This window comes from Sciurus vulgaris (assembly GCF_902686455.1).
Source record: "Sciurus vulgaris genome assembly, chromosome: 19".
In the NCBI taxonomy this organism is placed as follows: domain Eukaryota; kingdom Metazoa; phylum Chordata; class Mammalia; order Rodentia; family Sciuridae; genus Sciurus; species Sciurus vulgaris.
The window spans coordinates 7,392,272-7,404,626 of record NC_136480.1 but is presented as its reverse complement, the minus strand read 5'-3'; the positions used below and the strand labels follow the sequence as shown (position 1 = coordinate 7,404,626).

Sequence of the window (12,355 nt, the reverse complement as noted above, 5' to 3'; positions counted from 1 at the left end):
TACCAGCCTGTCCAACACCCTCTGTCCCTTCACTTTCAAGAACTCCTGGGCTTGGTCCAAGTTGTCTTGGACACACTATCATGATAAAATCATATCTAAAATCTTTGTTTAGGTACCACATTGTGGGGAAACACTGAGAAACCTGGGCTGGTGGAGAAGACAGCCATGATGAAGGGAGAAACATCTGAAAACCAGGGTTGATTGCACTGAAGCTGTTCCAACTATACCTGTTAGGGGAGGGAGACTCTCAAGCTGCAGAGAGAAGGCAAGACCGAGAAGGAGGTTAAGTACCGAATTGGGTTGGGGTGGGGAATGCTTCATCCCAGAATTCTTGACTCTCATATTGCAATTTGAATTGCAAAGGACATTAAAATAGCTCACAACAGTTTTATGTGTATTAAAGGAAAACATGGATGAAAGACTGAGATATATGCGTGTAAAGGAAACATAATAAAAGAGTATCTACTGAGCTATTCAAGGGAAGAAACTATTTTCAACACCCATTATGCTAATTAACAAGCCATTTTATTTTCCACAGTAGAGATCCACTTCTAACACTTATTATGTAAATTTGATCTGATTAAAAAAACTATAAAAAAAATAGCAGAGGCTTGCAACAGCTGTCTCTGGGGGGAAGCCCTTCCGATTAAATGCCAGATGTCTATCCTGGGATGCAAACTTTCGTTATAATAACTAACCACACCTAGAGACTGACTTAAATAAGCACATAATACTACCAGGCTTTAGGTTTCATGTTTAATGAAGATGTTTTGGTTTTGGTGTAGTTTTTATTTTGTTTTTGTTTTTAAGGAAAAAAAAGAGTAGTGGGAGATGGTATTTTTTGATGGCATTGTGCACAAAAGAGAAGCAACTGAAAGCACAAAATGTATCACTGGTGGCTGCAATATTTAGAAATCACAGGAAATTCGGTTTTTTGGAAATGCAAAAGGAGGCTTAGGAGGCCTGGAGGCATGGCTCAGTGGTAGCATGCACAAGGCCCTGGGTCTAATCCCTGGCACCACAGAAAATATAAAAAGGCTGCAAACACACCAGCAAAGACAGCTCCTCAAGACACTGTGATTTCCTACCTTACTTAGGACCTTTGCTACTTCTCCCATGTTAACTGCTTTTCTGGTGACCACCGCATGAGTGCACCGAGGGGAAAGAACACATTCCGGTTTTTTCTTTTTTTTTAATTCTAATCTTCAATTAGGCATCTAACTTCTCCAAGTTTCATTTCTCTGATACTTCCCACCCAGCCTACTTGCCAAGACTCTTTCTATAAAAATCAAAGGAAAATGTTTCATAAACTATGTAATGGTAGCCAATGGAAATTTGCATATTATACGTAGCAACAGTGATCACTATAATGACTCATTTTTGCTAGTGTCAAATAAATTAATTTCTTAAAGAGGAAGCTTACACTCCAGTGGTTTTTTTTTTTTTTTTTTTCATGACAAATGTTGATTACCAGAGACTCAGGAAGCTGAGACAGGAAGATCACAAATTCAAGGCTCAGTGGTTAAGCGCCGCAGATTCAATTCCCAATACCAAAAAACAGAAAATGTTTTTTGAATGCCAACCATACACACCAATGGGGCTTGCTTGGAATACAAAGGAGAGGAACAGGACTCCCATCCTCAACAGGCGTAAGATCTAATACAGACTCTCAGAATGTCAGATCACCCAGCAACTATAGCCATGCTCCTGAGGCACAATCAACTTGCCTCCACTGTGGCCGAGCAGTTTCTCATTACTTAGTGAAGCAGCCCGTGTCATCTGAACAGAGTTCCTCTGAGTTTACTGAGGGACTTACTAGAAAAGAAAATGCAACATAGAGTGAGTGAGATTCTGGGGCAAGGTGCTCCAAAGCCATCAGTAGGTGAGAAGGCAGTTACAACCAGGGAAGTCAAGGACAGTTGCTAAGGACAAGCTGCCATCCATGCTGAAGGTTTGGCCAATTCCAGAGAGTTACTATTTTGGAAATGCTATTTCACTGGCTAGGAACACTTTTCCGAATGAAAATGTCTTTGCTGTCTTATCAGCAGGGGGAGGAGATATAAGAGTTCTGTGTATCATGCATGTGCTTTTAAATATGTGCATAAGTCTTCCATGTACTCTATCTGTAAAAACAAATAGCAGATTGAGGGCTGACATTTCAGAGCCAGGCTACTTCAGTTCCAAAGTGGGGCTTACCACTACAACTATGTGTCTCTGGGCAAATTATCTGTATCTATAAAAGTCCATTTTCTTTATCTATAAAATGGGACTGATTATAGCACCCACGATTTGTTTGTTTGGCTGTGCTGGGGATGGAACCCAGGGCCTTGTGCATGCTCAGCAAGCACTTTACCAAGCTACCTGTGGTACCTGCTTAATAGACAGGGTCACTAGGAGAATGAAACAAGACAACATAGTAGTCCTTAAATTGCAGTTCACACACTGAGGCTCAGGAGACCATGAAAATTTTTACTTTTGTTATTTCAGTGAAAATCTTTTAAAAGAGGTGACAGTGAGCATATTCTGGATCACATGCCTAAAAAACCAACTTGTGCCATATGATTTCAGTGACTGCATTTTATTCTTCATGTGACTGGAGAAGGGCAAAAACAACCTAATATGAAATTGAGGCATCTGTACTAAGAAAAAAACTCAAATTATGCAACTATGATCTATACAGTGAAATATTTTACGAGAGTATAAAAGATGAAAGTGGTGGGGGCTTGCAACAAAAGATCCAGGGCATCACAGGGGCACAAATGTTTAGCCATGGATGCCTGCTAGAGCAACAGAGCACTGGCTGTGGCAGACTATCAACTGTAGCATCACAGCTAATTTTCATTAGCTATATTTAATTTATAAATGTGCATTTTGCTTACACAAGTTAAGCATTCCCAATCTGGAAAAAAAAATCTCAAAATTTTTGAGGGACACAATTTGGAAATTTCACACCTGACCTCTTGTAACAGGTGGCAATCAAGACTTGGACATGCCTGGCACAGTGGCACATGCCTGTGGTTTGGTCTCAGCTACTGGGCAGGATCACTTGAGCACAGGAGTTCAAAACCAGCCTAGGCCCTGGGTTCGATCCCCAGCACCGCAAAAAAAAAAAAAAAAAAACCAACCACCACCAGCCTAGGCAACATAGCGAGACCCCATCTCAAAACAATAAAAGCAAACACAGGCACAATAAAAATATTACATGAAATTCCCTATGTGTGCAAAGAGTACATGAATCATAAATGAATTTTATGCTTCAGCTTAGGTTCCATCCCCTGGATATCTCATTAGATATGTGTAAATATTCCCAAATCTGAAATCCAAAACTCATTTGGTCCCAAGCAATTTGGATGAAGAAAAAAGAACTAGAAGCATGAAGACTATACCCCCTTCTTTGCTCATATAGATTCAAGTAACATCGTAATAAAGACAACCATACTGTGGTTATGTAAGAGAATGTTCTTGTGCTTGGGAAATTCACAGTGAAATTTATAGGAGTACAGAGGCAAGATATCTCCCACTTATTCTCATATGTTTCAGAAAAATCACATGCATATATATTATAGTACAGAGTGTATATATGTAGAAAGAAAGAGTAAATGTGATAAAGGAAGTGGGGGGAAAATAAACAACTGGTGAATCCTGTCAAAGAATCACAGCACCTCACAACAAGAAAGGGCTGCCCCTCTCTCTTAAGGATGGAGATCTAGAACTCCCCTAAGTGTATTATTATAACAGTGACTCATCTGGAGAAGGGGTCTGACATCAGAATTGCATGGGAGGTTTTGTCAGAGCCCTACAATACCCCTTGTTTCTGAGAAGCAACCCCACCGCAAGCCACTCTCAAGGATAGACCTGCAGCACAGTAAACCCCTCAGGAGTTTTAGGATACAAGGGTAAAAATCACCCACAGAGGTATCAAATCTGTCTCCAAACTATCAAACAATCACAAAGTGAAGTCCTGAATGAACACTACAGGGCAGTTCAGGAATAGAGTATTTGCCTGGCATGTGTGAGGTCCTGGGTTCCACCCCAGCACTGTGTCACCACGACAGAAAAAATAAAACCCCAAAGAGAGGAAGGAAAAGAACTCAAAGGTATTGTTACACAGCACTGTTCTTAGATCTAACTTTTCTAAAGTGTAACTTTACAAAACCAGGAGTCCCTGAAAGACAAACAGACACTAAAAGAACAGCTACACTTTCCTTCTAGGCTCACCGAATGGATCTTTACAAAACCAGGAGTCCCTGAAAGACAAACAGACACCAAAAGAACAGCTATGCTTTCCTCCCAGGCTCTCCTGATGCATCTTTACAAAACCAGGAGTCCCTGAAAGATAAACAGACATCAAAAGAACAGCTATACTTCTCTCCTAGATTATCCTGATGCATCTGTCCCAAGAGTTCCACAGCACTGACTTTCAGCCTGACATACACAGCTGCTGGGAAACAGGAGCCCATTAGGGCTCTTTCCCTCATTAAGAGCAAACCATTCTACCCAGAGTCACCAAGACTCTGGTGACTGGGCGGGAATGATGTCATTATATTGTTCTCTTCCTAGAGCACCAGGAACTTGGCATCCTGTCAGTCACCGTAGAAGCAGTTCCTCTCTGCTCTAAGCCTATATTGTTCCTAGCTTTGAATCAGTGCCCAAGAAAATGGCCCCTCCTCTACTGTGAGGCCCTCATAGCTCCCTCTTGAGCCCTGCAGTATGTCTGGCTGCTGCTGCTCACCACCTCCATGGCACTGGCCTCCTAGACCATGAGGAGACTCTGATCCATTCCTGCCTACCTGAACACTCTGGCTTGTTTTCTTTTCATGGTCAGATTTTCCTAGTACACATAGTGGTGCAGCAAAGAGTAAAATATCTCATAAAAGACAGATAAACCTAATCATGTTTTTACAAACTGTAGGTCTCAATTCATTAGTGGATCAGATCAATGTCATGATGCATAAATTACCAGGCTGAGGTAGGAGGATTGCAAATTCGAGGCCAGGCTCAGCAACTCAGTGAGGCTCTTAGCAATAAAAGCTCGAGTTCCTAGGAATTCTTTACCTGGAAGGATGATGGTAACTGATGCATCATTCACTTTCAAGGAGCCTTACCAAACAAGGAGTTAGAGAAGATCTGTGAGCAGATGCAAAACGGACACTGGTAGCTGTGTCACTGTGTCCTCTCATGCCATTCTTGTGGCTCCAGCCAGCCTGATCAGGCTTTTTCTGACATCTGCATATTCATTAGACTGAATTAAAAAGCATTAATTCCTCCACTCAAACCCTCGAGAACAAAGCTGCACTTTTCTCACAATGATTTTATCTGGGTGTTGTATTCAGCGCCTATAAAACCAGCGCCTCAGGAGGCTGAGGCAGGAAGACTGCTTGAGCCCAGGAGTTTGACAGGTTGGGCAACAGAACAAGACCCCATCTCGAGGTGGGGGAAAAAATAGATTTTAATACAAATGAAGAAGTCAGCAACTATAAGATATTATCATCCAGAAGATACATGAACAAAATTACCAAAAACAAAAGTGCTGTATAAACATCACAAGAAGATAAGGTCTGGTGTTAATGACCACACTAGGTATTGTTTTGAATATTGGTGTAAAATGCTCTGGTCTCCATTTTGATCAAATTTTGCTACTTAAATAAATAAAGCTGGAAAAAGTCAGGGACTTGCTAGCACCAGCATGAAGGATCACTGACAGATTCTTCAAGCACAGGAAACGAGAGCAACCACAAGTCGGATTTTCATTCAGTACCTTCCAGGATCGGCATGCATGCTGATGAAATCAATGTCTCATGAGCAGTGGGATGATTATTTTAAGTAAATTTATTCCTTCTAGGCCACTGAGATAAGCAACAATTGAGTTACTTCAAAACTACCCTTTTATGATTCACTTCAGCTCTGCAGTGCACTGTTGGGAGATTATTTCTTTTATTCGCGGCTAGTAGACATTTTGAAGCCTTAAGGCCATCAGGTATTAAAAAACTCAAGTCAAAATGGGTACTGTTCTCTTCAAAAGGCTAGAACAATGACATCCTCAAAAATGCCCAAGTTTTTGGTTCTCCAGGAGCCCAAGAAAAGTGAAGAGAATCATGTGGGGTCACTTAGATGCACTGGGAAGCCGATCTCAAGGAATAGAACATTTCTGTGTTTGTAATAAGACACCCAAATCAGATTATAGACACAAGGCTTTTTGGAAGTGTTGGGGAGAATGTTAACCACCCCTAAAGTTTAAGAGCAATTTATAACAAAAGCCAAAATAGAACGAATCTAGGGCAAAGAAATCTGAGTCAAGTTCAACTTACCCAGAGAAGTCAAATCTACTGGAAGACACTGAACTTCATGTTCAGTTTGTAAGGTATATGAATTGGGACAAGCTTACACAATGATACATTATTATCTTATTAGAGTTCTGAATCTGACAATGGTACACAGAGCTGGGCAGTAAGAAAATCCCTTTAAAGATGGGGCCCAGGTACACTAACATAGCTCAGTGGTTCAGCACCTGCTTAGCATCCCCAAGGCCCTGGGTTCCATCCCCAGCACAAGAAAAAAACAACATTGCCAACATGTTAATAATAATAATTATGGATATCTTTGAACTTTTTTCTTCTCCCAATGTCAAAAATGATCCTAAGAAGCTGAAACCATGACAGAAGGATTCTGAGAACACACCACCCCATTCCTGAACCGACTGAAGTCAACAGAGGCAAAGGAAGAAGGTTCCAGAGGAAAGTCAACCCTCTGATTATTCTGGCCTTTCAGATGTATTTATCCTTATTCTGCAAAAACACCACTAGGTTGGGTAAAACTCAGTCTTCTCTCCCTTGGCAATCTCTGCCATTTTCTCTGAAAATGGCTCTCCCACATAGACCCATCTCCTCCTCTATACACTCAGCAGCTGCAGCTCATGAATACATTGTTCATAAGCAGAGGAACGGTACCTTCTTCATCTTTATCATTCCTTATACCTAAGTGTTTAATCATCACAGGCCAGATGTGGTGATGCACACCTATAATCCCAGCAACTCAGGAGGCTGAGGTAGGAGGATCAAAAGTTTGAGGCTAGCCTCATCAACTCATCAAGGCCCTCAGTAACTTAGCAAGGTCCTTTCTCAAGGACCTTGAGAAACGTGGTAAAGTTCAGTGGTAAAAGATCTTTGGGATCAATTCCCAATACCAAAAAGAAAAAAAAAAATCTTTCCCAGGATTGAGATAAAGTGATCCTAAAGCTGAACCAGGAGAAAAATTGAAAAGGAAGCAAAAAGGAAAAGACAGGGAGAGAAGAAATTCTTTTACTCCTCACACTCAAGGTTTTACACAAAGAGCCACCTTGAGGTCATTAGTTCTATCTTTCATTTGTATAAACAGTATTTTGCTTCACATATCCTAACTACATTCAGACATTATAAAAAAGAGAAAGTCAAAATATTCTCCTGTGCAAAAACTTTTAAATTAAGCATGTTAACGTTCAACAAAATCTGTAAAGAGCTATCCAGTCAGTCACAAGTATTGCCATCTTGGAGGCATAAAGCCTCTAAGGCTTAGATAATAGCCTTCAGCCACTTCTCCCTGGCTCAGTGTCCTTGGGAATGACACTTAACATCCCTGGGCTTCAATTTCCTTAGTAAGGGATAATTATACCTCACCATGAGGCAGTTACAGCCTTCCAACAATCAAAGGCTAACTAGATGTGAATTATATAAGAGGCTAGGGGAAAAAAACCTTAATAACTACTTCATCCAGTTACTACTCCAATGACAACCTTGTGTGACCAGTGGTAATGGCGATGGGGAGGACACACAATGATATTGAAGACTAGAAAAAAATCCCATCAGAGGATCAACAAGGAGCCAGGAGAGAAGGCTAAAAGGTAAGGCTGACACTATACACAGAACAGTTCATTTGATCTCACAACCCTTTTATAAGCATGTATTGTTATTTCATGTTACCACTAAGAAAACTGGAGCTTAGAGAATAAGTCTAATAGCTAGTAACAGGATAGATCTAACATTTCAAGCCCATGCTCTTTGCAGCTGCCAGTCTGTTAACAACCAAACTAGAGAGTATCTCATCTTTGAGAATGTATAATGTACAGAAGTTCAACCTTGAGTTTTTGTTCTTAGTATTTTAGTGCTTACTTCTGGAGATGCAGCTCAGGCTCAGTGGCAGAGTGCTTGCCTACCACACATGAGGACCTGGATTCCACTCCCAGAATGGCAAGAGAAAAAAAAAAAAAAATAGAAGAAGAAGAAAAGTTTATTGCTTAAAAACAAGAATACTTGGTCAGTCACAATTGAGCACACTTGTAATCCCAGCAGCTCAGGAGGCTGAAGCAGGAGGATTCCAAGTTCAAAGCCATCCTCAGCAACTAAACAAAGTCCTAAGCAATTTAGCAAGACCCTGTCTCTAAATAAATATAAAAAGGCCTGGGGATGAGGCTCAGTGGTTGAGCTCCCTTGGGTTCAATCTTGGTACCAAAAAAAAAAAAAATTTTCTTTTTGTCCTATAACTGAGAGGTAGAGCCTAGCACAGTGAGCACTGAGTTCTATTCCCAGCAAGAAAAAAAAAAAAAAAAAAGTTTTGGTACTTGCAAATAAAATTAAGGATGCCAAGCTGTTATATCTGAGGAAAACAACCAAAATCAACAGCATATGGTCACAAAGTCATGTGGAGAAGCACATCATTTCAATATGACGCCAAGAGACAAGAAGCACGGGTAAAAAGCACTCGAAATAAATTCCTTTAAGGAGGGAAAAAAAAACAGATTACTGACTTACGTTTTTCATCATCAGCATGGACCAGAGATGCTGCCCTGGACAAAACATCCAATGGTGTCTCCATTCCTGGATGAACCTAAAAAGAAAATAAAGAGGTGAGGGGAAAAAAAAAAAAAATAAAGAATTTAAACAGAATCTGAAAGACTTTTTTTTAGAATTCTAGTAGTTAGCAGGACTAGGAGTGTAGCCCAGAGAATGTGCTTAGCATTCATGAGGCCCTGCGTTCCATCTCCAATAACATGATAGGGGGAAAAAAAAAAACCTCTAGTAGTCAATAGAACAATTCATTCACTAAATGCAAATCATTTTTCCAAGGATGATATTCTTTCATCTGAAGAAACAGAAAGGTCTTGGTTCAGGAACACAGAAAAGGGTTAAATTCCATTCTGTCTACCAAGCTCAAGTTTGCCAACCCCAGGAAAGAGCTCATGTGAGTAATAAAAAGAGGAATATTTTGAATATTCATTCTTATGTTATTTGTCCTTGTAAATGTTTACGTGCATAAGAAATGTGTCTGTACAGACATACCCAATAATAAATAGTATTCAGAACAAAGGCTCTCTATGAACGCAGCATTACTGCCTGCCTGTGATTTTTGTGGTGGTGGTGGCAGTGGTAGTTGTTGGTTTATTAGTTTCCCCAAAATCATTTAAGATTGAACCATCTTGTTCTCTCGCCTCCCTAAGTGGATGAGCCACTGTAGACCCTCTCATGGCAATTGCCAGGGCACCTGCAAGACCATGTAGGTGTAGCTTCACATCTACAGCATGTTCATCAAAAGTTGTGTGTGAGAATTCCACTGGCAAATTAAATGGTATTTTAAGTCCACTGGGATTTTTATTTTTCTTCATGATGCTGGAGATAGAACCCAGGGCCTGTGCATGCTAGGCAAGCACTCTACCACAGAGCTATGCCTCCATCCCAGGAATTTTTAATTTTAAATGTTACAATTTGTAGTACATATTAGTACTATAATTTATAGTACGTATTGTTGTTATGCCTAACAATTTATGTAGCACTACAATTTTTAGTTTGTATTTTTCTGCCGTGCTGTGGGATAAACCCAGATACTCAGTAGAACCTTTGTCTGCATGCTAGGCAAGCACTCTACTACTGAGTTACACCCCCAGTCCACAGCACTGTTTTTTAATAATATTGGATTTTTATATTTAACTCTGCTTCCTGCTGGGTGTGGTGGCACATGTCTGTAATCCCAGAGGCTCCAGAGGTTAAGGCAGGAGGATCACAAGTTCAAAGCCAGCCTCAGCAACTTAGCAAGACCCTGTCTCAAAATGAAAAATAAAAAGGGATGGAGATGTGGTTCATGGTTAAGTGCCCCTGGGTTCAATTCCTGGTCCAAAAAAAAGAAAAAAAAAAAAACATTTCTGCTCCCTTAAATTACAGCATACCTAGAAAGCAAAATTTGAAAAAGATTTCAAGGTCAATGAAACCCCTAGAAAACTAGATTGCTTTTGCCCAGTTTCCCTTTTCCAGATTATTTAAACACACAGTGATTAAAGAACCATACACAATGAGGAAATTCAACAACTAAGGAAAACCCATTCTTAACTGTACCCTTTGAAAACACTAAGCATTTACTCAGTATTTTCACCATTTCCCAACTATCTACTATGTCAGGGCATGTTACTGCATGTGACAGCCCTGCTTTTCTATATAATATTCATACTTCAGGCCTTCAAAGAAACACCCTTGATCTTGCCGTGTGACTTCATTCAATAAGCATGGACTACCTACAAGTTGCTAAAGGAAGGACAAATGAACAAAGACCAGTTCCCTTCAAAGAGCTTTCCATCTGCAGAGCAGGTATGTGTACAAGATACGTGATTTGAGTCTGTTTTTTCAAAGCGTTTTGTACTGCATGCTTGTATTTGGTACGAATAAAAATGTTTTTCTATGGTAAGTAATTTTGGGGAACCCTGGAGCAAACCAAATTAAGCAGTATATTTTCCGGCCTTGCACTGTGAAGGGGACAAAGGCAGTGGAGCCAGTAGCTTTATGTAGATGAAATCATTCAACTTCACTGACCATTCTTTGAACCTACAGCATCTCTTGGGGAAGACTTAAGGCAATATTAGGCTGAGGCAGAATGTGCAAGGGCCAAAACAGGACTGCAAAAAAAAAAAAAAAAAAAAAGTCCTACAGAAATACAGATGACTTTCTAAACACTTCTTGGAACAAACAGAACCACAGCTCAGGCTCTGAAGAATGAACAAAAGAACACAGGTTGACATTCCCAGTCTAAAAACTCCAAATCCAAAATGCTCCAAACTCCGATACTTTTTAAGCACCAACATGATGCCACCTGTGCAAATCTCCACCTGACATCACGTGATGGGTCACTATCAAAATGCAGGTCATGAAAAATACAGCATAAAATGATCCTCAGACCATGTGCACAAGTACAATGAGGACAGGAAGTAAGAGACAAGGATAGGAATTTAGATTGGGACCACATTGGGGAAGGATAGCAGATAATGATGGAATTTGGCCTTGATTTAACAGGTGTGAAGGATCCACTGAAATCTCTGAGTAGAATAACTTACTCAATGATGCAGTCTATGCACATGTTCTGGAAGCACTATGTAGAATGGAGAAGAGCCTGGGAAGCTAAAAGCAGGTAGTCGGTTGCAAAAAGCAAGCTACAAAAGCAGGCATGCAGAAGGCAAGGAGTACTTGAGTATGGAGACAAGGGGGATAAAAGAAAACTGCAGAGAAGAACTGATGGTGCTTGGCAGGTTTGGCAGGGGAGTGGAGTGTCAGAGAAGACCAAGTGCCAGGTGGGCAATGATGTCCTACACCAAAATGATTGAGGAAAAATCAGAGGTCTGAGAAAAACAGGGTGTTCACATCCCCAGGCTTCTTTACAAAACAAAAAAGACCACACTGAGAATAAGGATTTGTCAACTGGTACAAAACTGACAGGAAAAGGTCCACTCCATTCCCAGGAATTGGGTAAGAGTCTCTTCACCCCAATTGGTGTCCTATTCAGACAAGTCCTGTGTTGAAAGTTGTGGTATTTGCAGATGTGATGGCTGACACCTGATCCCAGCAACTCAGGAGGCTGAGGTAGGAGGATCACAAGTTCAAGGCAGCCTGGGCAACTTACCAAGACCCTGTCTCAAAATAAAAAGGGCTGGGGGAATAACTCAGTAGTAAAGCACCCCTGAATTCAGTCCCCTGTACCAGGTGAGGGGGAAGTGGGTCTTGTGAGTCTCAGCAAAGAATTGCTGATGAACATTCTATTCCATAATACAGTATTGAGATTCACAATTTCTTGAATAATCCCACCTTAAGCAAAGGATAATGCTTTCAAAATTCTAAACCCAAATGGACATATATATTAACATATGCTTTAAATGAGGCAAAAATACGCACAGAAGCAAAATAACCAACCATAAATGCATCAAATGATACAAAGAAGTAGACCTAGAATTCTGGCATAAGAATTTTAAGTTTACTCAGATACTCTGGAATCTAAATCCCCAAGCAACTTACATTCGAAGTACATAGGTAAGAGATTAGCTGTTTAAGGTTCATCCTCAAGGCACCCG

General features: G+C 40.5%; 1 protein-coding gene across 2 annotated transcripts in view; it reads right to left on the bottom strand.

Moving 5' to 3' along the window:
* VGLL4 (vestigial like family member 4) overlaps positions 1 to 12,355 on the bottom strand; it is a 166,573-nt gene that overhangs the window by 142,157 nt on the left and 12,061 nt on the right. For both annotated transcript variants that reach the window (XM_079122510.1, XM_079122511.1), the window contains exon 2: positions 8,784 to 8,859. In XM_079122510.1, the coding sequence (XP_078978636.1) occupies positions 8,784 to 8,847 (64 nt within the window). In that variant the 5' untranslated portion in view covers positions 8,848 to 8,859. The remainder of the gene's footprint in view (positions 1 to 8,783; positions 8,860 to 12,355) is intronic.